The following is a 27964-nucleotide window of genomic DNA, read 5'->3' as shown; positions in this document are numbered from 1 at the left end:
CAACTACATTGCCTTTTCATTCTGGTCCAATTTTTCATTTTGCAGATGAGGAAACTGTGTCCCCTAAGGAAGAGAGAGAATTCATTCAAGGTTCAAAACTATTTAATAGCAGTACTAGTACTAGATTAGTACTCAGAGTTTTTTTGTTTTTTTTTTAATTGTTGACAGTATTACCAATGTCCCCCATTTCTCCCTGCCTTTGGCCCCTTCCACCCAGCCCCCACCCCACCCCAGGCCTTCACCACATTATTATCTGTGTCCATGGGCTATGCATATATGTTCTTTGGTTAATCTCTCCCCGTCCCCCTGAGATCTGTTAGTCTTTTCCATGCATTAATGTCTCAGGACCTATTTTGTTCATTATTTTATTTTATTCATTAGATTCCACATATAAGTGAGATCATGTGATATTGGTCTTTCTCTGACTGGCTTATTTCTCAGATTCGGGTTTCTTATTCACATTATGCTTTCCTATTTCACATTGAGCTTTCCCCCATTTAGTCTTTCTAAAAAATAATGTTTTTTTTAGTATAAAATACTTATTGTTGAAGTCAAGAGAGTACAATAAAGTACAGAAGAAATTAAAATCACTCCTCCCAGCTTCCAAGGATAACCACTCTCAACAGTTTAACATACTTATATGCATTGCAAGACCACCATTCCACTCACTTGCCCAGTATTTTTAAAGAAGTTTAAAGACATACTTTATATATAGTTGCATATTTAATTTTTTTCACTTACATTGTTATGTTCCACGGCATTAAATATTTGTTGAAAATATGACTAAATGGCAAATGACACCTCATAAATTTAATTAATTTATTTAATAATAGGTCTACTGATTATATATGGTAGATTTTGGGGAATTAATCTCTATGATGAAATTGCTATACATCTTTAGGCAATATCTCTGATATTATTCTTAGATTAAGTCCTTGGAAACGGCATTACTGAGTTAAAGGGTATAACAATGTCTAACACTTATATGGTGCTCTTTATTGCCAAACTCCTCTATGTGCTTCACCTTGTTTAATCCTTGCAACAACCCTATGAGAGAAAATGAATGCCCAGAGAGAACAAGTGACTTGCCCATAACTGTACAACTAGAAAGGGACACAGTCACGATTTACATCCAAGTAGTCAGGCTATAGGAGCCATGCTCTTAAATCACCATGCTGGCCTTTTTTTTTTTTTTTTTTAATATATTTTTATTAATTTCAGAGAGGGAGATGGAGAGAGATAGAAACATCAATGATGAGAGAGAATCCTTGATTAGCTGCCTCCTACATGCCCCACACTGGGGATGGAGCTGCAACCCAGGCATGTGCCCTGACTAGGAATCAAACCATGACCTCCTGGTTCATAGTTGATTCTCAAACACTGAGCCATGCTGGCCAGGCCATGCTGGACTATTTTAATTCCACACTTTTTCAACTACATGATGCTGGTCTACTAGAAGTTTACTACAAATGTACAAAACTCATCTGAGGAACCTGTGCTTTAATAAGCATCCCAGGAGATTCTACAGTTTGAAACCCACTATTTTGATCTAAAAATGTAAAAAGAGGACATTTAATAAACCCTTCCCATAAAAATCTTAATAATTATATTGATGTTTTAAATATGGATGGGAGGACCAAGTAAGAGAGTATTCAAAAATGGTTCAAGTGAATCTTCATGACTTTGGGTTAGGCAATGGCTTCTTAAATACGATACCAAAAGCATAGTGACAATATAAATTTACAAATTTAAGATTATTAAAAATTATTTAAAATATAAAATATAAATTAAGCTTAATCAAAATTAAACTTTTGTGCTATAAAAGACACCATCAGGACATCTATTATCTTATTACACTTATATGAGGCACCTAGAAGAGGCAAACTTACAGAACTAACAAGTAGAAATAGTGGTTATTATGGTCTGGGAAAGAACAAGAAAGGGAGTTACTGTTTAAAGGGCAAGAGATTCTATTTCATCTCTCTCTCTCTCTCTTTTTTTTTTTTATATTTTTATTGATTTTTTACAGAGAGGAAGGGAGAAGGATAGAGAGTTAGAAACATCGATGAGAGAGAAACATCGATCAGCTGCCTCCTGCACACTCCCCACTGGGGATGTGCCCGCAACCCAGGTACATGCCCTTGACCGGAATCGAACCCGGAACCCCTCAGTCCGCAGGCTGACGCTCTATCCACTGAGCCAAACCGGTTTCGGCCATCTCTCTCTCTTTTTGACAATCTCTTCCAGGTAGCTAATTGGGCTACTCAACCCAGGATTCACAACTTTCAAACACATTACATTCAAGACAGCTTAAATTTTATATTCTCTCTTCTTGAATGCTCAGTTTGGTCTTTTAATTTAATTAGAGCAACATGGTTATCCTTTTCTCCTATAAACACTCCAGGATTGCTCTTACATTCAAATGAAACACATGGGGAGGGCTGGAGCTCAGTATGAAGAAAAAAAATCTGGTCTGGCAACGAATTTTCACATTTCTGTAGCTTCACAGAGTGCTCCTTGTTGTTGGCATGCAGCAAGAAATCTTTGTCTTTTTTAAGACTGAGGCTTACCATTCATTTGTGACAATCAACACAATCACCTGTTTCACTTGCAGGTAACTGCAAGACATAGTAACAGAATAATACCTTGTCTTGCTCTTGTTTTTCCCTCAAATCTTCAACATAGATCTCATAACCTCCATCCGCAAAACCAAAAGTAATGGATTGATCGCTATATGTGCTCAGGGAAAAAGAACATTCTAGGATACTTGAGCCATCAAATGTTCTAGTATCTTTCTGGACCACAGGCATATCAAAGGGGAAGGCCTCCACAAATTGTTCAAGGTGTTCCAGGTGCTTCCGAAAGGTAGTGAATAGCAGATGTGGCTCTTTGTGATTTCCAACTGTTTCTGGTGAATGCCTTTTGACCGTTTCTTTCCTAAAGTAACAGGCCTTCTTTTCTATGACAAGGCCAGAACATAGCTGCATAAAGTACATCTCGTAAATTTCTTTGGCCTTCTGTTGGGATTTTCTCAACCCAGAAGATTTTACCAGGGCTTTTCCTGCTGAGTTGTTCATCTTTGCTGGGGAAATTTTGGTGGTTGAATACCTCATTTCAGGCTTTATTTTTCAGGCTTCTTGGGCTTTAGCAGAGGAAGGGCAGAGTGGATGGACTACAGCTATGTGAGGAGAGTCTGGGGTTGGTGGCTCTGGGGAGAGAGCTGAGAGGACAGCCACTAGTGATCCCTATACTAAGTTATTCCTCCATACCACAGAAGCCATCTTTCTCAGGCAGAGAGTTCTCATCCAGGCAGAGTGTTCTCATCCATGCAGAGCTTTCTATTTCGGATGAAGGAAAAGCTCAGGATATGGATGAAGGTAATGGTTGCATAATATTGTGAACATATTTAAACATATTAATGTCACTGAATTGTACACTTAAAATGGTCAATTTGTTGGGTATATTTTACCATAATAATCTAATCTAATAAAAGACAAAAAGGGTAATTAACCATACCTCCGCTACGCTTCCCATTGGCTGATCAGGGTGATATGCAAATTAACTGCAAAGATGGCGGTTAATTTGCATAGGTAGGCACAATGATGGGAGGCGAAAGGGGAAGGACGGAAGAAGCCGCTTGCCGCTGAGGGAACCCAGGTGGCAGCCAAGAGCCAGAGAACTGGGCCGCCTTTGCCGGCCCTGGGCCAGTAATCAGAGAAGCCGGTGGGACAGGATGTCTGCCTCTTCCCTGTCCCGCCTGGCTTCTCAGATCACTGATCACCAGTGATCGGAGAGCACCCAGAGGCGGGGCCAGAGACCGGGCTGCGTCGCTGCCTGGGGACGCAATCCGGTCCCCTGGGGTGACACAGCCAGGCCCCAGAAGGAGACCCAGAAGGAGACCCAGGGACCTCCCAAGAGGAGAGTCTCCGTGGTCAGATGGCACAGTGTGGGACCGGAATGAAGACGGAGGTGACTCAGATGCCTGGCCAAGGTATTAGACCAGCGAGCAGGGCCTTTCAGCTGGGACTCGGGGTGGGAGTGGGGCGAGAGAGGCGAGTAGGGGGGGAGGGGGATAGAGAACTACAACTCCCAGGAGGCTTAGCGGCCAGGGCCTGGGTGCCTGGTCGTGAAATCGGATGGGGCCTGTCGTTTTGCACTTGAAGAGGCTTGCAAGGTTGGAAGTTCTGTGCTGGGAGCCAGGGAGAAATGGAGCTGGAGCAGAGAGAGGGGTCCATGGCAGCTGTGGGCTTTGAGGAGTTCTCAGCTCCTCCCAGCTCGGAGCTGGCACTGCCTCCGCTGTTCGGTGGTCACATCCTGGAGAGCGAGCTTGAGACCGAAGTGGAGTTCGTGTCTGGGGGTCTGGGCAGCTCCAGCTTCCAGAAGCAAGACAAAGAGGAGGAGGCAGCCCAAGGCCAGCGGCGGCGGTGCCAACAGGAACTCAATCGGTCGGCGCTGCAGGGAGATCAAGCAGGTGAACGAGCGGGTCCTGAACAGGCTCCATCAGATACGGAGACTCCAGGAGGAGCCGAGGTTCCTCATGAGGGTGCTGGACTCCTACGGCAACGACTACCGGGCCAGCCAGCTCACCATCTTACTGGAGGACGAGGGCAGCCAGGGCACTGACGCCCCCACCCCAGGCAACGCTGAGAACGAGCCTCCGGAGAAAGAGGGGCTGTCCCCGCCCAGGAGGACGCCAGCGCTCGCAGAAGCCAGCAGCCCGGCCCCTGGCGAGGGGCCCAGCGGTTGGAAGAGGCGGCGAGTGCCACGGGAAGGGCACCGGGCGGGAGTCCCGCTGACTCCGGAGCTGGCCCCTGTGCAGATAAAGGTGGAGGAAGACTTTGGCTTCAAAGGGTCGAGGCTCTGGACTCAAGTTGTGTTTCTCGGGGGCCAGACAAGCTGCTGCCCTACCCCACCCTAGCCAGCTCCCCCTTTGACTCCCCAATAAACAGACCCCATGCTCTCCTCGGCAAAAAAAAAAAAAAAAGCTTATAGAGGCATGCTTATAGGATCAAATAGTATAAATATAGATGTAACAGGACAATAAAAAGAGAACCTGGCTATGATGATCACCTGAATGCTGCCTCTGTGTCATTCCTTCTTCGCCGACTCTGTCCACACCTTTGGGAACCCCTGGACCTGCTGGAGGTGGACCCCAACATTCCTCTTCTTATAAGGACTTCAGTGAGATGGGCTAAGGGTCCCACTGGAACTGCCTCAATTTAATGTAATCCCCTCTTTAAAGATCTTATCTCCATATACAGGAACATTCTGAGGTTCTGGGAATTAGGATTTTAACATACATTTTGTTGATTACCCAAATCAGCCCTTAACAACCAGCATGTTTCAGAAAGTAGATTCCTACAGGGTTATTTACCAAACGTTCAGAAGTATTTTTAAAAGAGCTAAGCCCCTCGCCCACTGCGCGGGCCCCTCCCGGCGAAGAGCAAAGGCCTGGGTTCCGGGCACGGAAGGAAAACTGGTGCCAGCAGCCAGGGGAAGGGGCCCCCAAGAGGCCCCAGATTGCGAGAGGGCACAGGCCGGGCTGAGGTACCCACCCGAGTGCACAAATTTTTGTGCACCGGGCCTCTAGTAATAATAATAAAGCACCATCAAGACAATCTACTGAATAGAAAAAAAATTGTAAATCGTTTATCTGATAAGGGAATTGTACCCTGAATATATAACTTAATGATAAGAAGATAAATTAATTTTTAAAATGGGGAGATGTGAACATTTCACAAAAAATATATACAAAAGGCCAATAAGTACATGAAAAGATCCTCAATATTACTAGTTGTTAGGGAAATACAAAAAAAAAAGGGAGGGGGGGAAGAAATACCACTTTATACTCACTAGATGGCTACAATAAAAAAGACAGGAAAAGGTATTGACTAGGAAGTGGAGAAATTGAACCTTTATTATACACTGCTGGTGGGGCACATATAATAGGCCAACCACTTTGGAAAACAGTTCAGCAGTTCCTCAAAATGTTAGGTATGGAGCTACCATATGAACCAGTGAACTAAAAACATATGTATAAAAACTTGTACATGTCTGTTCTCAGTAGCATCCTATATAACAAAGAGCTAATATGCAAATGGTTGTCACGCCCTCGCGCCCTTTGCACCTTCGCGCCCTCAACCCCTCACACTAGGGCCGGGGGACCTGAGGCCACACCCCCTTCCCTGGTGCCAGGGCTGGGGAACCTGCGGCCACACCCGCTGCCCTAGCTCTGGGGCTGGGGGACCTGAGGCCGCGCTCATCGCCCAGCATTGCTTGATGGGGGATCTGAGGCCGCGCCCCCGCATCAGCACCGGGGCTGGGGGACTGGAGCCCAGGCTGGGGGACCTGAGGCTGCGCCCCCCACCCGGCCTGGTCTGGATCTCGCTTGATTTCGAGGCACATGCGGGTGGGCGGGGACTTGACTCTGGGTCCCATGGTACACCCCAGACTCTGACAGGAGGGAGATTTTAATATGCATTTTACTAATTTTCTTTCATCTCTGACACTTCTATTATAGAGAAAGGGCAAGTAGCAATATTAAAATATTTCCTCTAATTAATTCCTTTTTAATGTGCACAAATTTTGTGCACCAGGCCATTAGTTATTCATAATAGCCAAAGAGTAGAAACAACCCAAATGACTATCAACTGATGAATGAATAAGTGAAATGTGGTATATCCCTATATTGGCATATTATTTGGCAATAAAAGGTATGAAGTATCAATACATGCTACAACATGGATAAACCTTGAAAACACTATGCTAGATGAAAGAAGGCAGACACAAAATCATATAACATATGATAACATGTTATATGATTCCACTTATATGAAATATCAAGATAGACATCTATGGAGACAGAAAGTAGACTCATTTGTGGTTGCCAGGAGCTAGGAGAGGAGAAAATGGGGAGTGATAGCTAATGAGTACAGAGTTTCTTTCTGAGGCAATAAAAATGTTCTGGAATTGAATAGAGGTAATAACTGCACAATTCTGTGAATATATTAAAAGCCACTGAAGTGCACACTTAAAAAAGTTAAAAATAAACTAAAAAGATGGTTAAGAAATTCAGGATAAGGACATGAATTCTGAAATAAAGTGCTCAGAAAAGTCTTTATGGAAACCATAGACATGAAAACAAGGATGGATATGTCAAAACTGTCAAAAAATTAAAAACTAGGCAAGTACAGTGTGATGCAAACAAAAGTTTGAAAAGTTCTATTAAAATTCATACTTAGGAGATGGAAAAGTGAGTTTCCAAGCAGGAAGAAAACAAAAAGAATAACTACCAAAACAAAATCATTCAATGACTCATCTAAGACGTTCCCTAATGACTTTGAAATAACCAGAATATGTTAAGGACATATGACAGTACTGCTTTTGCGCAGCAAATTTGATGACCTGAACTATGTTGAATTCCAATCAATAAATGGGAAGCACTCCCATTTGTCCTAAATAGGCTGAGGTGATGATGAAAGATGGTTGAATGTCAGCTCCATGGGGGGGCAGGGACTTTGTTTTGTTTAATAAAGAACAGTGCTTGGCACACAGGAAATGGTCAACAATAATGGCTAAATAAATCCACAGCACTTTGAAATCTACAGAATACTGTACATATGTTTTAGGAATTAGCATTTAGATGAGAAAATTCTACACATCTAGAAGTGGAATGTTAATAGGTGGAAACCCAGAGAAACTAGAGTTTCAGGGAAGAAAAGAATTTCCCTCTAATATCACACTGACCAGAGGCAAATAAGCCTACATAACTTGCTTATGTTTTTTTTTTCAAGTGAAATAGAGTTTATTAGTGAAGCAGCGAGACAGAGCACAAGCTACTCCACAGACAGAGCAGCCCTTGCTTGTGTTCTTAAATGTTTAAACATATTCCATAAATGATAAAAGCATAATATGCTAATTAAACCGGACGGCCTTCTGGACAAAGCCGGGGCTGCAAGGGAAGCCCAGGTCCAGGGTGCCAGAGGGAAGTCGGTGCCAACAACCGGGGGAAGGCAGGCCTACTCTTGCACGAATTTTGTGCATCAGGCCTCTAGTATTACATAAATTTCCCTTATTTTTACATAGTCAGTATAATAGAAACTATAAGTGAGTCCATAAACTTCTAAAGAGTTAATGATTTAAATGGTAAAAATAATTATATACACTTAGAATTCATCATTGTCAAGTTAAAGAAACAAAGTATCTACACTAATAAAAGACAAACATGTAAATTGACTGTACCTTAGCTACACCTTAAGCCACACCCACCAGCCAATCAGAGTGACTGTATGCAAATTAACCCAACCAAGATGGCAGCCGGCAGCCACGGAGCTGGAGAAAGCAGGAGGCTTGGCTGCCCACTAATGGAGGAAGCCAAGCTTCCCGCCTGCCGTGGCCGGCTCTGAGCTCCACTCAAGGCAACAAAGTTTCAATTATAGAAAATAAATACACCCCAGATACCTGCTTTCAGCCGGCCGTGGCCACAGAGCTGGAGTGAGCAGGAGGCTTGGGTTGCCCCTGGCGATGGAGGAAGCCAAGATTCCCACCTGCCCTGGCTGGCTCCGAGCTCCACTCAAGGCTACAAAGTTTCAATTATAGAAGGTAAATAAATCCCAGAATTAAAAAAAAAAGAAAAAAAGGAGAGGCTGGGAGCTTCCATCACCGGGGGGCTTGGCCAGCCAGAAAACAGCCCTCAGCCCCTCACCCAGACTGGCCAGGCACCCCAGCAGGACCCCCCACCCTAAAAGGGGTGTGGCCAGCCTTAAAACACCCATCAGCCCCTCACCCAGGCTGGCCAAACCTCCATGGGGTGAGGGTCCACACCTAGATACATCATAATTAAAATCCCAAGGGTTAAAAACAAAGAGAGAATATTAAAAGCAGCAAGAGAAAGCAGTTAGTTACCTACAAGGGAGCAGCCATATGACTGCCCCTTGATTTTCAACAGAAACTTTGCAGGCCAGAAGGGAGTGGCAAGAAATATTCAAAGTGATGAATAGCACAGGCCTACAACCAAGATTATCTACCTACCAAAGCTATCGTTTCGAATTGAAGGTCAGATAAAGAGCTTCACAGACAAGAAAAGGCAAAAGAAGTTCATCACCACGAAACCAATATTACATGAAATGTTTAAGAAGGAGAAGGAGGAGGAGGAAGAGAAGGAAGAGGAGAAAATGTGAACAATAAAATGGTAATAAATACATTTCTATCAACAACTGAATCTAAAAATCAAAATAAACAAACAAGGAGTCTAATGAACAAAATAAACTGATGAATAACATAGAACCAGAGGCATGGAAACGTGGAATAGGCTGACGAATCTCAGAGGGAAGTGGGGTTATGAAGAGATTAATCAAAGAATTTATATGCATATATGTATTACCTATGGATACAAATAATAGAGTGGTGAAGGCCTGGGGTGGGGCAGGAACCATATGGAGCAAGGCAATCAGGGGAGTATTACATCTGTAATACTCTCAATAATAAAGATTTTTAAAATGATATGATTTAAGTAAAATATCATAGACAAAATAAATATCTATGAGATCTAAGAAAATATAAAACCTGTTAAAATCTATTCAATTCTATCTGAACTTAGAACAATGAGCATAGAAGACAAAGTCCCACCTTATAAGAATTCACTTAGTATAACAGACAAGAAAAAACTACAATACAGTGATAAATGTCCTAAAAAGATAAGGACAATTTCTAACAATGATTGATTCAGCAAATTTACTTCTAAGTTTACATGGAAAATTAAAAAGAGACACATTTTATTTTAAAGCTTTAAAATATATTTATATAAAGTTTCTGTATCTGTCACACAAATAAGTCAATACCAAAAAAAAGGTATTTTATATTAAAATATCACTAACAACATTGTGTTTAAATATTTAATCAAAAATTAATACAAAATTTTATTATTTAAAACACAGTATTCTATTGTTAGAATAATGGCAGATGTCACTAGTTAGTTCATTTTAACTCACTTTTCTTTTAAAACAAGATACCTGCAGGCAATGGACATACAATTAAAGCTGTAGTTCAAGGTCAAATAATTTCCTTTGAACACACTAAAATGATAGCCCACTAAAACATCCTATTATACTTGTCACATTTGAAAACCATTTTTTATTTACCTCTATTAAGGACTTTATTTGAATTAAAAATATCAAGCAAAATTTGAGATTAAATTTTTGCTTTCCATTAATAAATATAGATGTCTTTATATGGGTCAAAGTTTAGTAAAGGACATAAATTCAAGTATAAGAGATCTCTGTTACTCACTAAAATTACAAATTTTAAGTACTTAATCTGAGCAAATTTAAATGCCATTCCAAAAATAATCAATTTTTGGAGTTTTCTGTTGATATAGGAGTTCATTTGATAGTTTTTTGAAAATTATATTGATAATACTGAAATAAATTTTTAAATATTTATAACTTAGAAAATTAAGCATACCTTAACTTTTCTTACGTTCTCAAACTGTTTTTCAAAACCCTGAGAAATTTACAATGTTTCAGGCATGTTATCTGAGCAGAGCCGGAATTATAATAAGGAAGTGACAACGCAGATTCTGGGTTTTGACATACATGCTTTACAATAGAAAACATTGTGCAAGTAAAAGAGTAGTAAGGTTCAGAACTGTAACACATGCAAAATAAAATGTTACTCTTTTTTTAAAGTAAGACTGCTGCTATACACAGTGGCCAATCTCATAAAAAGCCATTCTAAAATCTCCTTCTTCCCCTAACTCCTGCTCAAAGTAAGTTTTTTCTATCCCAGAACTCATAAAATGTATTTAAATATATATCTCAGTATATCTTTTTTATCTTTACATTCATGGATATAAATCTCTGAAATAGAAAATATTTTATTTGACCTCTTTGCTCCAAAGTAACTTAACTATGTTTTTCTATTAAATTTAGAGTGAATTTTTAAATACATACATGATCTCATTTTATATAGTATAAATTCAGAGGAATTATTAGTCTTACATGTTTAATTGGAAATTGTTTGCTATCTTCCTTTTTACTTAATGTCAAAAGTACATTTTAATAGTCATATATTCAGCACCTACCACAAAAACAAGAATGCAAAACTAAAAAACTATTATAAAGTTTATAAATAGAAAATAAGTGACCATGTAACAAAAAATTAAGCAAGAGAATTTGATAATCCACAAAATGTATCTCTCACTGCAAAAATATTCAAATTTTACCATGATGTTTCACTTTTTTTTTTAACATTAGTTTGTAAGTTCCCATAACCATTTTTGAATTGTTAGTTGTTTGTCAGGATGGATACTAAAACATTAACCCTTTCATTGAATATCATTCCCAGATTAAGCAGTTCTCAGAGAGACTCTCATTCATATTCTTTAGACACACACACACACACACACACACACACACACAACTTAAAAACTCAGGACATCAAAAAAGTACTAGGGAATATATCAGTGACTACTAAATTTCTAATTTTTGCAGAATTTCAAAGTTTTAACATTTCTATATCTTTTTGAAATCTGTGACTCACATCCCATTTCCACAAATTATATTTAACACAATAAGATTTCAATTTACATTTAAGTCTACGTATTGAGAAATTAATATGGATAGGGAGTGCCTAACCTATATGGCTTTTCTCATCCCACTTCTCCCCCACCCCACCCCATCCCACACATGTGAGGAACCAGTAGACTCCTTAAAAGTAACAACAATTAAAACTGGAGAAAAAAACAACAAATTATCATCAATGAAGTCTACATACACATATCTTTTATGTGGAAGGAAATGCCCTTAGTTACACCTCCGCATCCAATTCAAATACTTTCAGAGCTGTCACACAGCCTTCTATTTTTTTTTAAGGTATTTTATTGAGTTTTAGAGAAAGAGGAAGGGAGAGAGAGAAAAAACAATGTGAGCAAAACATGGATTGGCTGCCTCCTGCATGCCCCCTACCAGGGATTGAACCCACAACCTGAGCATGTGCCCTGACCGGGAATTGAACTGGCAACCTTTCTGTGCACAGGACAACTCTCAACCAACTGAACCACACCAACCAGGGCACTCACAGCCTGAGGATATTTTTTCCCCACTGCTTTTCAGAGAGGGGAGGAGGGAGGAGAGAAAAAAACATAGATGTGAGAGACTGGTTGCCTCCTAAGCAATTCACACCCCAGGTATGTGCCCTTGACCGGGAATCAAATCCTCTACCCTTTGATGCTCTAACCACTGAGCCATCAGCCAAGGCACTCACAGCTTCTTAACCCAGTGACAGTAGCTTCCATACCCATCACTCCACTGAAAAGCACTCAAGCCACTGATGAGACTTACCTGTCAAACCCAAGGACTATTCTCAGCCCTTGAATGCTACTAATAAGTACCTTCTCAAAAACTCTCCCCTGCCCTGTACCTCACAAATCCAATCTTTCCTGGTCCTCTTATTTCTCTGGCCGGTTTTCCAACTTTGTTTTCTTTCTCCGTGCCAGCTGTTCAAATATTGATCATCCCCAGGGTTCTTCCTTAGCCTCTAGAGATGTACAAACTTCCCTGGTAGTGTATTTCCTACAGCCTTCACTACACTGGTGATGAGTCTAAAATCTGTCTCTCCCTATCCAGAAATTTCTAACTGGCCTTTCTTCTATATCATTCTACTGGGTCTCCTTGTCTCTAGGCACAATTCCAATGTCTTACACATTATCACCAAGATTGCTGCTCTAGTCCATCCAGCATGGCTCAGTGGTTGAGTGTCAAACTATGAACCAGGAGTCACGGTTTGATTCCCAGTCAGGGCACATGCCCGGGTTGCGGGCTCAATCCCCAGTGTGGGGCCTGCAGGAGGCAGCCGATCAATGATTCTCTCTCATCATTGATGTTTCTCTCTCTCTCTCCCTCTCCCTGCCACTCTGAAATTAATATATGTATACATACACACACACACACACACACACACACACACACACACACACTTTGCTGCTCTAAAAGCAAAGATCTAAACATGTGATTCTATTACTTTAAAATGTTTTGCAACTCCTCACCACTGTTTTAAAGGAGAAAGCAGCATGACATTAAAATCCTTCAAAACTTGATCCTAAATTTACCTTTCTTCCTCATCTTCTGTCCCTTCCCTCATATGTCACACAAAAATCACTCAAAAGTTCTCAAACAAGACACCTATTTTTATTCCTTCATGCTATTACTCATGCTATTTGTTAGTGCTGCCTAAAATGTACTTTCCTCTCATTTGCATGCTAAAATCCTACTCTTCTTTTAAGACTAGTTTCAGTTACCCAGAGATGCCATTCTATCTATTCCCTCCTTCATCATCTTATCAATTGATCATTCCATCCTCAACATTTCTACCGTACTTTATAGTACCTCTCTTAGACATTATTTCACTTCATTGTAATTTTTTGTAGACATGTCCATTTATGCAGAATCCCTAAAAGCAGAGATATTTTTTCACTCTTGAATCCCTCTCAGTTAGCAAATATGCCACATAGCAGATGCTTAATAAAGAGATGCTCAATAAGCAAATGCTATGTAATTTATGTCACGATTTTATTTTCTTTACCTTTTTATTTCTATTTTACACAGCAAGTTTATTTTTCTAAAGGTATATAAACAATAAGCAAAGTAAACATTCAATCAGATCTTAACTGCCAAGTATTATCTGTCCTGGAACTGTTCCATTAAGTTCCAATGTCTAAGCATCTTAAATTCAATAATCATCATCTTCATCAGAGTCCATTATTTTTCTTCTATTGAATTTAACTGTCACTTTCTTTTCTGTTTGTTGGCTTACGTTTTCAAGGATTTCCATTAAACCTTGTTCTGCTATCTTCCCACTTAGTTGTCCATATCTTGCCATCTGTATAAGGTAATTCTCTACTCCTTTAGTTTTTTAGGGCTTTAGAAGTGCTAAATTACTAAACCAGGCCCAGCTGACTGATCCAGAACTTGGGCTAAGATCCTGTTTCTCATTTCTGCTTCTTTGCACTTTGCTTCCTGTTGTGCTGCATTGCCAGGATCCCCATGCTTTACCTGCAGCTTGGCCAGCCTCTGCTTCCACAGAGCTTCCAGCTCCTCCACCAATTGTGACCCTCTGGGTGGAACAGCCACACCCCACTCCAGCCCACTCTAAGTTACCTCCCATAGCCTCTATGTCACTATTTTAAATATCCGAATGTTTGACCCTATGAACTAATATATACTAGTGTTTTATTTGAAAATATAATTGATGTAGAAATCAGTCTCTGACAAAGCAGATGAATAGACAAAATAAAGTAAATGAAAGTGATATATTTTTTAAACCACCATGACTAAACCTCATAACTCAATGTCACAGTTATTCACAAAAGATATCAAGTATTGTATAAATGATATAGTCTTTATCTCTCATAAGAACAACACTTGCCAGGCCAAAGTGGTTGAGTGGTCACAGTTTGATTCCAGATCAAGGCACATGCCTGGGTTGTGACTTGCTTTGGCCAATGAAATGTGAGTGGAAGTGACTTGTGCCATTTCTGAGCAGAAGCTTTAACTGTAATTCCATGACTCTGCATAGCACTTTTCCTTCTACCACTAGAACATGTCCCTGATAGGAACTGCTCCTTTTGGCTGAATTCCAGAAAGGAGAACAACTGTGGATGGTGCTGCCATCTATCTAAACATGTAACATGAACAAGAAATAAATATTTGTTGTTACAAAACTCTGAGGTCTTAAGGTTATTACCACAGTATAACTAGCATAAACTGAGAGATTGAATTAGATGCTCCTCCTCTATAATACAACACCCAGGCATATTCCACTATAAATATATTATACTAGAGGCCTGGTGCACGAAATTTGTGCATAGGGGAGGGTCCTCTCAGCCCACCCTGCACCCTCTCCAATCCAGGACCCCTCAGGGGATGTCCAACTGCCGGTTTAGGGCCTAAACCGGCAGTCAGACATCCCTCTCACAACCTGGACTGCTGGCTCCTAATCACTCACCTGCCTGCCTGCCTGGTCGCCCCTAACTGCTCTCCCCCCCCCCCCCCCCCGGCCTGATCGCCCCTTACTGCCCGCCCCTGCCGGCCTGGTCACCCCACGCAGCCTGCTGATCAGTCGTTTGGTTGTCCCTCATTAACCCCTCTGCCGGCCTGGTCACCTCACACAGCCTACTTGTTCAGTCATTTGGTCATCCCTCACTAATCCCCCTGCCGGCCTGGTTATAGGCAGCCATCTTATGAAAGCATGAGGGTTAATTTGCATATTGCCTCTTTATTATATAGGATACACAGATGCTCCTTGACTTACAATGGGGTTACATCCCAATAAACCCATCACCATAAGCTGAAAACATTGTAAATCAAAATGCATTTAATACACCTACTCGACATCATAGCATAGCTTAGCTTAGCTTAGTTTAGCCTACCTTAAATGTGCTCAGAACATTTACATTAACACACAGTTGGGCAAAATCATTTAACACAATGAACACACTGTCGATTATTGGTTTACCCTTGTGACTGCCTGCCTGACTGGGAGCTGCAGTTTGCTGCCACTGCCCAGCATCACAAGAGAATATTGTACTGTATATTACTAGCCCCAGAAAAAAAATCAAAATTTAACATTTGAAGTACAGTTTCTACTGAATGCATTTCATCTTGTACCATCGTAAAGTTGAAAAATCCTAAGTTAAACCATTGTGATTTGGGGACTTTCTATATACCGAAAAGCTTTTCTGCCATCTTTATGTCATATCAACCCAGCCTCCACCTTATCTCACTCCCAGGTAACCACAGTTACTAATTCCTTATGTATCTTTCCAAACTTCTTCATGCATAAATAACAAATATAGTTTCCTACTCCCGCCCCCTTTGCACAAAGGTAGATTATTTTATATATTGTGCTGTTCCTTGTTTGTTGTAATGTTTTGTTACCTGACAAAATATTTCCTCATTCTTTTTATAGACTTTCCGATGAAAAAGAACATCAAAGTTAGCCCCTTACTTTATAACTCATCTTATAATTCCCTTACAATCATCCCAACAAAGACATAATGCAGGTGCAATAAAAAAAAAAATCTCTGGAATTTAAAAAACTTCTTTGATATTTTTATTGTAAAGAATTTACTGAAGTGTAGAATACTACAAAGAAGTGAACAAATCAAAAGTGTACAAGTTGGTGAATCACCCTAAGTGAACACAGGGTGTAACTACCACCCAGGTCAAGATATTAATAACATATCATCTATCTCAGTTTTTAAATATTTCATAATATACTAATATCTAGAAAATATGTTAGAGAAAATTAATGGTGTTGACTTCCTAAACTTCCATTTGGGATATAGTTTAAGGAATTGTTTCTTATATTCCATTTCAGATGGATTGACCATTGTTTTCTTTTAAAAATTTTAACTAAATAGTTCATACATATAAAAATAAAAACAATAATAAGAACTAAAGAATAATAAAACAAACATCCATGTACCTAACTAACACCAAGATTCAGAAGCCCCATACTCCTCCCATCTGGGCAAGCAGTATGGCTTAATGGTTCAGAGTGCAGACTCTGGAGTTAGACTGCATGGGTTTGATTAGAAGGTTTACCATCTATTAGCAGTGTGATTTGGAAAAGTCAATGTTTTCTGAATCCTTACTTATAAGTTCCTTTATTTATAAATGATAATAAATATATGCCTGCTTCACATATAACTATGTGAATTAAATAAGTATGTATTTGTAAAGTATTTAACACTTTCCAGCACATATTATGCCAAATTTAGGTATTTTTATATTCACTCTCTGCCTCTCTCATAAGGAAATATGTTTACCATTTAATTACTGTATATGTAGTAAAACAGATTTATGAATAATTTTGTGCTTTTTAAATTTTATATTAACTGGCATCATAGTTTAAGTATTTCTTTACAACTTGTTTTTTTCATTTAACATTTCGGAGATTCATCTAACAAATAAATACAGCTGTTGTTAATTTGTGTTCATTCCTGTACAGTATTTCATGGTGTATATTAACAGAAGTGTTTACATATTCCTGTCAATGGACGTATACAGTGGGGCCTTGACTTACGAGTGTCCCGACTGACGAGTTTTTTGAGATACCAGCTGTCTCTCAGCCGATTTTTTGCATTGAGTTGACAGAGTAATTTGAGTTAACGAGCTCCTTAACGAGCTCAGTCTCGGAACGAATTAAACTTGTAAATCGAGGCCCCACTGTATCTGGATTATTTCCATTTTTTTTACTACCATAAAAAATGCTACTATTAAACAAGCTTGAACATGTCTCCCAATGCAGATAAAAAAAAGTTTTTCTAGAATATATACCTAAGTGAAGAACTGCTGGTACACACAGATTTAACATTATAAAAATGTCAAATTATTTATCAAAATAATTATATCATAGCATAAAATGCTTTTATTAGAAGAGATGTCTTAACTCCATGATCTGAAGTTTTCAATTTATGGAACTAGAAAACGGAAGAGGAAATTAAACCCAAACTAAGCAGTAAGAAGAATATAATAAAGAATAGAAATCCATGAAAAACAAGAAATAGAGAAAAATCTATTAAAGATAATTCTTTAAACAACTAGTCAAGCCCCGGCCGGTTTGGCTCAGTGGATAGAGCGTCGGCCTGCGGACTGAAGGGTCCCGGGTTCGATTCTGGTCAAGGGCATGTACCTTGGTTGCGGGCACATCCCCAGTGGGGGACGTGCAGGAGGCAGCTGATTGATGTTTCTCTCTCATCGATGTTTCTAACTCTCTATCCCTCTCCCTTCCTCTCTGTAAAAAATCAATAAAAAATATTTAAAAAAAAAACAACTAGTCAAAGTGACAAAGAAAAAAAGATACAAATTACCAATACTAGAAATGAGGATGTGACAGTACTACAGATTCTATAGATAGTAAAAGGATAACAAGGTAATGTTATGATTAATTTTATGCTAAAAAATCTGACTTAATGAAATAGACACATTTCTTAAAAAGATACAAACTACCTGCCCTAGCCGGTTTGGTTCAGTGGATAGAGTGTTGGCCTGCAGACTGAAGGGTCCCAGGTTCGATTCCGTCCAAGAGCACATGCCCAGGTTGCAGGCTCAATCCCCAGTGGGGGCGTGCAGGAGGCAGCCAATCAATGATTCTCTCTCATCATTGCTGTTTCTGTCTCTCTCCCTCTCCCTTCCTCTCTGAAATCAATAAAAGAAATATATTAAAAATAAAGAAATAGGTAGATAGATATTTTTTTTAAAAAGATACAAACTACCTAAATTAACTGGAAAAGAACTAAATAGCATGAAAAGCCTGTATCTATTTTAAAAAATGCCTTAAAGTTTAAAACTTTCCACATACAAAAAAACACCAAAAACAAAATAAAATACAAACAGATCCAGATGGCTTCATTGGTAAATTTTAACAAGCTTTAAAGACTAATCTATCATGAACAGAGATGCAAAAATTCTTAACAAAATGTAAACAAATCAAACCTAGAAATGTACATTCAAAAATCAATCAATAAAACTAATCATATCAACAACAGAACATGAAAGTCCCTATTGCTCTACAGTGTCACCCACACTTGATATTATCCAACATGGTGAATGAGTATAAATGGTGTCTCAAGGTTTAAGTTTACAGTTGCCTAGTTACGTTGAACGTATTGTATTTGTTTACTGTCCATTCTTATAATTCTTATTTGTGTGTCTTTTGGCCATTTTTAAATTGCACTTTTTACTAATTTGGACAAGTCTTTTCTATATTCTGGATGCTAATCCTTTGCACGTGATGTGTATTATAAATATCTTTCTATTGTGTTTTTCTTCACTTTTCATTCTATTTTAATTTTAAAATTAAATTTAATATATCTAAATTTATCAGTCTTTTACTTCAATGTGTGCTTTTTGTGAATTACTTACTATTCTTCTCTACCCCAAGGCCATAAACGTATTCTACATTATCTTCTAAGAGGCTTTTTCAAAAAAAGACAGGTTTTTGTGTGTGTTTTTTAAAATATATTTTTATTGATTTCAGAGAGGAAAGTGAGATAGAAACAAAAATGATGAGAGAGAATCATTGATCAGCTGCCTCCTGCATGCCCCACAGCCCGGACATGTGCCCCTGATCAAAATCGAACCTGGGACCCTTCAGTCCGCAGGCCAACACCCTATTCACTGAGCCAAACCAGCTAGGGCAAAGACAGGTTTTTTTAAGTTAGTACTCCTATACAGTGGGGCCTTGACTTACGAGTTTAATTCGTTCCGAGACCGAGCTCGTTAAGGAGCTCGTTAACTCAAATTACTCTGTCAACTCAATGCAAAAAATTGGCTGAGACACAGCTGGTATCTCAAAAAACTCCTTAGTCAGGACACTCGTAAGTCAAGGCCCCACTGTAATTTCTTTAGAGAACGGTAGTGTGTTTGGCAACAAATTTTTAACTACCTACTAAATACTGGGCACTGTACCTTTATTATAGAGCTACATGGCAGCATAAGCTATTAGAGTGACCTTTAAGAAGCTTACAGGCTAATTAGGGCCAGAATAATATATAATCAAGGATTAAGTTTTGTGATAAACAAGATCTAATTTCAAAATATTAAGAGAAGGAATAAATTGGTGAGGATCATGACAATAAAATTTCATGAAGAAACATTAAACCTTCACTTAATTCTGATTTAGAATAACAACAAAATCCAGAATTTACCCAAAAATAGCCATACTTAAAATGGCCAACAAATAAAAACTACAGATTAATGCAAAACTTGCATGTGACAGCAACAGAAAATGAAAAATATAATAAAAATAACCATTTAAAACACACATTAACATCATATAGATTTTTATTCTGTGTGCTTGCACTGCTTAGGGTCATACCTAATTAAGATGTATCCAGTCTAACTCTGACAACCAGAAACTCAAAATTCAAAAGCAAAAGAAAGTTGACAGGTTAGGTGAGATAAATAACATTATTAACTATTCCTCTCAGAATATTACATAAGTCATATGTATGGTGCCAAGTGGGTACTACAATTATTGGGGGGTGAAGGGGGAATCCCTCCGTAAATTATATAAATGTGTAACCACTATGTTGTACAAGTGAAACTAATACAAAATAATATTGAGGCCCTGGACGGGTAGCTCAGTTGATGGTCATCCTGATACGCCAAAGTTGTAGATTCGATCCCTGGTCAGGGCATATATAACAATCAATCAATGAATGCATAAGTAAGTGAAAAAACAAATTGATGTCTGTCTGTCTGTCTGTCTGTCTCTCTCTCTCTCTCTCTCTCACTCTCACTCTCGCTCTTTCTCTCCCCCTCTCTCCTTTCTCTTTCCTCTCTCTCTTCCCCTCTCTCTAAAAAATCAATGAAGATGTCCTTAGGTGAGAATTTTAAAAATAAATAAATAAAAATAAATAAAACAAATAGCTGCAGCTAAAACAAAGATAAATTTTTGATACAACTCTCAAATCAGGTCACTGGCAAGGGGTAGGGAGAACTATTAAATCCAAGTATAATGCCAATAAACTTTATTGATGCTTATCTGACAACTCTACCTGCACACAAGTAACAATTATGAACAAAAACCTCAGCTTAGAGTGTCAATTTGAAATGGCAAGACTAGATGCAACAGATCAATTTTCAGTTTATCTATCTCTCTCTGAAATCAATAAAATATATATAGTATTTTTTAAAAAGAGTATCTCCCTAAAAATAAATAAATAAAATGGCAAAACTAGGACTACTACATAAGTCTTGTGTTTTAAAATATATTTTAACTGAAATTCTGATGTACCTATCACTTAATACCTGTCTCTGACTTGAACATTCTCATGCAATATTTTATTCATCATTATCCTTGTAACTTCCATTCTTCACTCAAAATTATAGTATTTAAATGAGTTTATTCCATAATTAAAAATGACTGACAAAAAATATACCTTGCCCAGCCAGCATGGCTCAGTGGCTGAACACTGACCTATGAACCAGGAGGTCATAGGTCGATTCCCAGTCAAGGCAAATGCGGCTCAATTCCCAGTGGGTGCATGCGGGAGGCAGCCGATCAATGATTCTCTCTCATCTTTGGTGTTTCAATCTCTCTCTCCCTCTCCCTTCCTCTCTGAAATACATTTTAAAAAAATATTAAATATATATATATATATCTTAAAATGATGCACACAGGCATAATCTTTCAATATGTCAAGAAACAATCTTGAAAATAAGAAACCATAGTTTGAAACCTTTGAATCTTGTCTATTAACTATACCTATGAATCCAAGCTTCATCATTTTCCAATCACCCAAATATGAAGTCAGCATATTAAAGCAGATGGGTGTTTCATAATCTACTATTAGAACATACTAGTTTAGTTATTAAACAGGGTTATCTGAATGGATTAAGGGGAGGCATGGCTTTCCCCAAAGTTGCAAATCCAGGATTCTTACTCCCAGATTTGTGCCTTGGTTCCCAAAGGTTTCTGGCTTATTTCCCCATCAACCCTTGTACCTTAACCCTTGTACAACTTTCCTGAAATGAAGCCTTACTCAGGTTTACCTCTATCATTTACTAGTAATCTAAACTATTTGATCAATGTAGTAATACGGCTCCTTAACATACAATTGCCTCCTGACTATCCTCTGGGCTTATGCCTTTTTATGCAAACCTCCTTACACCAAGGATTCCTATTATTTTCTACCCTAAATTTTCAAGGTCCAATTTAAGTCCCCCTTCCAAACAAACAAGCCTTCCCTAATCTTAATCACATAGAGCTCTTAATTCCATTTAGAACATAATTCTTCCCTAATTGTTTATGGGGGTTAGCTTTTGCTCTTTAAAGACTGAAATAACATCTTAACACCTTCATTATGCCTGTGTTGCCTAATATTAGCTCTTTTACATACTTCCTGATTGACTGACTAGATTCTTGTCATAAAACTTATTCAACTCCTTTCATGCTAAATCTTCAAGTAATGCGAGGCAAGTATGCTACTGATTTTTATTGCTTTTAACAAGGAAACTATACAAACTTTGTAGTAATGGATAACAACAGCTAAGATTTGGAAACAGCTTAAGTGCCCATCAGCAGATGAGTGGGTTAAAAAACGGTGGTACATATATGCAATGGAATATTATACTGCTGTAAAAAAGAAGGAACTCTTACTATTTGCAACAGCATGGATGGACCTGGAGAACACTATGCTAAGTGAAATAAGCCAGTCAGAGAAAGATAAATACTACATGATCTCACTCATTTGTGGAATATAATGAACAACATAAACTGATGAACAAAAATAGAGCCAGAGAAAAATCCTATATAATAAAATCCTAATATGCTAAGTGTCCAGTTGTTGAGTCTTCCATTCAACCAATCAAAGTGTAATATGCTAATGATATCCTAAAGCCACTCAACCGCTTGCTATTATGTGCACTGACCACCAGGGGGCAGACGCTCAGACCAGTAGGTGAGCTTGTTGCTGGGGTCCGGCCGATCAGGACTGAGCAAGATGGGCCGGACATGCCCTGGAGCCCTCCCACAGTCCCTCCCTGGCTGGCCGACCTCCCACATCCCTCCCCGGCCCCAATCGTACACCAGTGGGGTCCCTCAGCTTGGCCTGCGCCCTCTCGCAATCCAGGACCCCTTAGGGGATGGTAGAGAGCCGGTTTCGACCCCATCCCGCAGGCCAGGCCTAGGGACCCCACTGGTGCATGAATTCATGCACTGGGCCTCTAGAATTTTAGAATATAATAGAAGTAATCCTGTTATTTGCAAATTTTTAATATTTCCTACAACTTTTGTGATATTATACTATGTTAGTACACTTTTGGTAATATTATTATATTTATATTTAAAATCTTTTCTTGAAATATTAGTGTTTACTGCATGTAACATTATTATATTTAAAATTGTTTTTCTTGAAATATTAATGATTATTGCATATAACATTATAAAAAATAAACATTTAAAATAAAAAATGGATAACAGATATTAATTATAAGACTATTTGAACTGTTTTTTAAAAAATACTTTTTATTTATTTTTATTGATTTTAGAGAGGAGAGAGAGAGAGAGAAATATCAATGATTAGAGAGAATCACTGATCAGCTGCCTCCTGCACGCCCCCTACTGGGGATCGAGCTCACAACCCGGGCATGTGCCCTTGACTGGAATTGAACCCGGGACCCTTCAGTCTGCAGGCCAACACTCCATCCACTGAGCTAAACCAGCCAGGGCTATTTGAACTGTTTTTACACACACTCCAAAGACAGATATTCAAAGAAGGTAACCTTTCTTTTAATCCTCACCCAAAGATATGTTTTTTATTGATTTTTAGAGGAAGAGGGGGGTGGAAGGGGGACACACAGAGAGAGAAATATCAACGTGAGAGAGAAACATCAATACATCAAACCCGCAACCTAGGCATGTGCCCGAACTGGAAATCAAATCCACAACCTTTTGATGTGCGGACAACACTAGAACAAACTCAGCCATCCTACCAGAGTCAAAGAATAAAAGTTTTTTTAACAATGAAAAAGCACATTGATGGAAAATAAGCACACAGGCTTTACTATGTAAGTACACCAACAACAAAAAAATAAAGAAAAATTATAATAACCACAAGTTATTGAGTACTTATTCTGTGCCAGGCATTCTGCTAACTGCTATACATGAATTATCATTAAATCTCTACAACAATCCTGAGGTATTAGCCTCCTTTTACAAATGAGGAAAACTGAGTAATAGAGACTCCCCAAGGTCACACATCTGGTAAGCAGTGAAGCCAGGATTTCAACTCAGGTAGTCTAACTCCAGAACCTTTAAGCTTTTAGCCATATTGCCTCCCCTATGCCTTCTGTCAATGATGTTCAACTACCCCCAAAGGTTTGATATCAGCTCTGTTTTCCCCTTCCCAATTCTGTTAACATCTGGGTTTGTATTTCCCAAAATACATCATTCTCTTTTAGGCTTTTATGTCTTAAGCACATACTGTTCCCTTGGGCTGGAATGCCTTGCTCTTTTTTTATCCAGTTAGCAAAGCCCTACTCACTCTTCAAACAGCAGCTTAAAAAACAACTTTCTCTGTGAAGCCCTCTTCATTCCTTCCACATTTTCTGCCCCCAATCCTGGGAGAAGGAATACATCACTCCCTTAGCTCCTTGGAAACAATGATTCACAGATAGTTCTATTGTTGGACTTACTTGTACTGTAATTATATTTTTCAGTGCTACGTACCTACTGGACATTACACTGCACTGCAAGCATGAGACAGATACTTGTTAAAGATTAAGAATTCATAATGGTCCCAGTTTAAGTTCAACTATAACTTAAATGAACATTTTCTTCTGGTCAAGACAACATCATTTGTTCTAATAATATTTTATTGCACTTTATGTGCCTTCATACACAAAAGATTCATAGTGAGTAAAATTAATGTCTTAAGCTTCTCAGGTTCAGACTGAGACTTTTAAACTGTATTTTTCCAACCATTTCTCAACTCCCACATTAAGACTTCGGCACTACATTTTCTCAATAATACCCAAATTGTGTCTGTTAACAAATTATTTCAAAATTGGAAGCACACTCTCCATCTACTAAATTTGTTAAAACAAAAGTCTAATCAAGAGTAAGACAATTCATAATAGGATATTAGTGATAATAATTAAGCTAAAGGTGCCGAAACCGGTTTGGCTCAGTGGATAGAGCGTCAGCCTGCGGACTGAAAGGTCCCAGGTTCGATTCCGGTCAAGGGCATGTACCTGGGTTGCGGGCACATCCCCAGTAGGAGATGTGCAGGAGGCAGTTGATCAATGTTTCTCTCTCATCGATGTTTCTATCTATCTTTCTCTCTTCCTTCCTCTCTGTAAAAAATCAATCTACACTAATAAAAGAGAAACATGGTAATTGGCGGACGACCACTACCCTTCTGATTGGCTAATCAGCGTATCCTTATGCAAATTAACTGTCAGCCAAGATGGCGGCCGGCAGCCATGCACTGAAGCGAGCAGGGAGGCTTCCTTGCTCCAGTGACTGCAGATTGCAACGTTCCCCACCTGACTTGCAGGCCTCTGAGCTGGCAGTTTGAAACATTCTAACAAATATAGCCGGCTGGGATCTCAGAGCTGAAGTTATACATTGTTTCGATTATAGAACAGCAAACAAACCAGCAGGGGAAGCCTCAGAGCTAGAGCCAGAGCTAAAGCTGGCCCAGAAGAAAAAAAAAAAGAAAAAAAGGAGTGGTTGGGAGCTTCCCGCCAGCCTGAAAGCAGTCAAAACCGCCAGCCTGAAAGCAGCCCTCAGCCCCTCACCCAGACTGACCAGGCACCCCAGTGGGGACCCCCACCCTGAAGGGTGTGTGACCAGCTGCAAACAGCCCTCAGCCCCTCATCCAGGCTGGCCAGGCACCCCAGTGGGGACCCCCACCCTGATCCAGGACACCCTTCAGGGAAAACCAGCCGGCCCCCAGGCCTCTATCCTATATAGTAAAAGGGTAATATGCCTCCCAGCACTGGGATCAGCGGAGCAGTGAGGCCTCCTGGCACCAGATCAGCGTGACAGGGGGCAGCGCCCAAACCCCCTGATCACCCTGCGGCTCTGTGTGTGACAGGGGGTGGAGCCCCAACCTCCTGATCGGCCCTGCTCTGTGTGTGACAGGGTGCGGCGCCCAAACCTGCCCCCCCCCCTCCACGGGCCCTGCTCTGTGTGTGACAGGGTAGAGCCATAACCTCCCCATCGGCCCTGCCCTGAGTGTGACAGTGGTGGCGCCCAAACCCCCTGATCCGCCCTGCTCTGTGTGTGACAGGGGGCGGTGCCCCAACTCCCCTATTGGCCCTACTCTGTGCGTGACAGGGAGGAGCTCCCCAACCCCCTGATGGGCCCTGCTCTGTGAGTGACAGGGGGGAGTTCCCCAACCCCGTGATGGGCCCTGCTCTGTGAGTGACAGGGGGCAGCGCCCCAACCTCCTGATTGGCCCTGCTCTGTGCGTGACAGGGGGTGGCACCACAACCTTCCCATCGACCCTGCCTTAAGTGTGACAGGGGGCGGTGCCCCAACCCCCCAATCAGCCCTATCCTGAGCGTGACTGAGGGTGGCATCACAACCTCCCAATCTGCCCTGCTCTGTGCATGACGGGGCGGCGCCCCAACTCCCCAATCAGCCCTGCTCTGAGCCCGACCAGGGGCTGCACTTAGGGATTGGGCCTGCCCTCTGCCACCGGGAGCAGGCCTAAGCCAGCAGGTCGTTATCTCCCGAGGGGTCCCAGACTTCGAGAGGGCATAGGCCGGGCTGAGGGACCCCTCCTTCCCCCCCGAGTGCACAAATTTTTGTGCACCGGGCCTCTAGTAAAATATATTTAAAATAGTAATAATAATAATTAAGCTAAAGGTACTTCAAAAGCTGCTCTGTTGTCCTAGCCGGTTTGGCTCAGTGGATAGAGTGTCAGCCTGCAGACTGAAGGGTTCCAGGTTTGATTCGGTCAGGAGCACATGCCTGGGTTACAGGCTCAATTTCCCCACTGGAGGCATGCAGGAGGCAGCCTATAGATGATTCTCTCTCATCACTGACGTTTCTATCTCTCTCCCCTTTTCCCTTACTCTCTGAAATCAATAAAAATATATATATTTTTAAAAACTGCTGTTAATCCTACCCACATTTGAACACTCGCTCTACACTCTTCTACCTCCACTCTAATCTGCTTTCACTAAGTTATTACTCCATCTAACATTTCATTTTTTATAAGAACTTGTTTGAGATATAACTCACCTACCATACAATTCACCAATTAAAAGTGTACAACTCAGAATTGTGCAACCATCACCACAATCAATTTTATAACATTTTCATCACCCCAAAAAGAAATCCATACCTATTTAGCAGTCATTCCCTGTATCAGCCAGGATTCTTCAGAGAAACAGATGAAAAAGACAGAGAGACAGACACAGAGACAGAAAGATATTTTAAAGTACTGGCTGAAGTGACTGTGGGGACTGTCAAGTCTGAAATCTTCAGGACAAGCCAGCAGGCTAGAAACACAGAGAAGAGTTGTTGCAGTCTTGAGTATGATGACTCTCTAAAGACAGAATTCCTTCTTCAGGGGAACCTCAGTCTTTTCTCTTAAGGCCTTCAACTAATTGGATGAGACCCACATTCTGGAGGGTAACCTGCCTTGCTCAAAATCTACTGATTTAAATGTTAATCACATTTAAAAATACCTTCACAGCAACAACTAGACTGGTATTCGGCCAAAAATGGAATACCAGGGCCTAGCCAAGTTGATATATAAAATTAACCATTACTCCTTTACTCCCAGTCTTTGGCAACAACTAATCTACTTTCTGACTCTATTGATCTGCCTATCCCACACATTTCATAGAAACAAAACTATACCACATGTGGCCTTATGTCTGGCTTCTTTCACTTATCCTAGTATTTTCAAGGTTCATCTAATTGTAGCATGTATCATTACTTCATTCCTTTTTATTGTTCAACTAGAGGCCTGGTGCATGAAATTCATGTGGCGGGGGGGGGGGGGGGGTTGTCCCTCAGTCCAGCCTGCACCCTCTCCAATCTGGGATCCCTCTCACAATCCAGGACTGCTGGCTCCCAACTTCTCGCCTGCCTGCCTGCCTGATTGCCCCTAACCACTTCTGCCTGCCAGCCTGATCACCCCTAACCATTCCCCTGCCAGCCTGATCAATGCCTAACTGCTCCCCTGCTAGCCCAATTGCCCCTAACTGCCCTCCCCTGCAGGCCTGGGTCTCCCCCCCGCAACTGCCCTCCCCTGCAGGCCTGGGTCCCCCCCTAACTGCCCTCCCCTGCAGACCTGGGTCCCCCCAAACTGTCCTCCCCTACAGGCCTAGTCCTCCCCTAACTGCCCTCCCCTGCAGGCCTGGATCCCCTCCTAACTGCCCTCCCCTGCAGGCCTGGGTCTCCCACCCCACAAATGCCCTCCCCTGCAGGCCTGGGT

The 27964-nt window shown here is 40.4% G+C and overlaps 2 protein-coding genes and 1 pseudogene across 26 annotated transcripts in view; all 3 read right to left on the bottom strand.

Moving 5' to 3' along the window:
* The window catches only part of SLMAP (sarcolemma associated protein), a 169763-nt gene that overhangs the window by 127577 nt on the left and 14222 nt on the right, over window positions 1-27964 (bottom strand). The window lies entirely within an intron of this gene.
* Window positions 235-3597, bottom strand: LOC138992717 (interleukin-33-like). Its single transcript, XM_070391611.1, is given in 1 exon segment — window positions 235-3597. A coding segment is annotated over 1 exon segment (813 nt). The 5' UTR covers window positions 3114-3597; the 3' UTR covers window positions 235-2300.
* LOC138992567 (programmed cell death protein 5 pseudogene) overlaps window positions 11680-27964 on the bottom strand; it is a 28917-nt pseudogene continuing 12632 nt past the window's right edge.

The sequence above is a fragment of the Myotis yumanensis genome, unplaced genomic scaffold, assembly GCF_028538775.1.
Source record: "Myotis yumanensis isolate MYYU_CA2020_CCGP unplaced genomic scaffold, mMyoYum1.0.hap1 SCAF_14, whole genome shotgun sequence".
Taxonomy (NCBI): domain Eukaryota; kingdom Metazoa; phylum Chordata; class Mammalia; order Chiroptera; family Vespertilionidae; genus Myotis; species Myotis yumanensis.
This window is presented reverse-complemented; position numbering and strand designations above follow the sequence as displayed.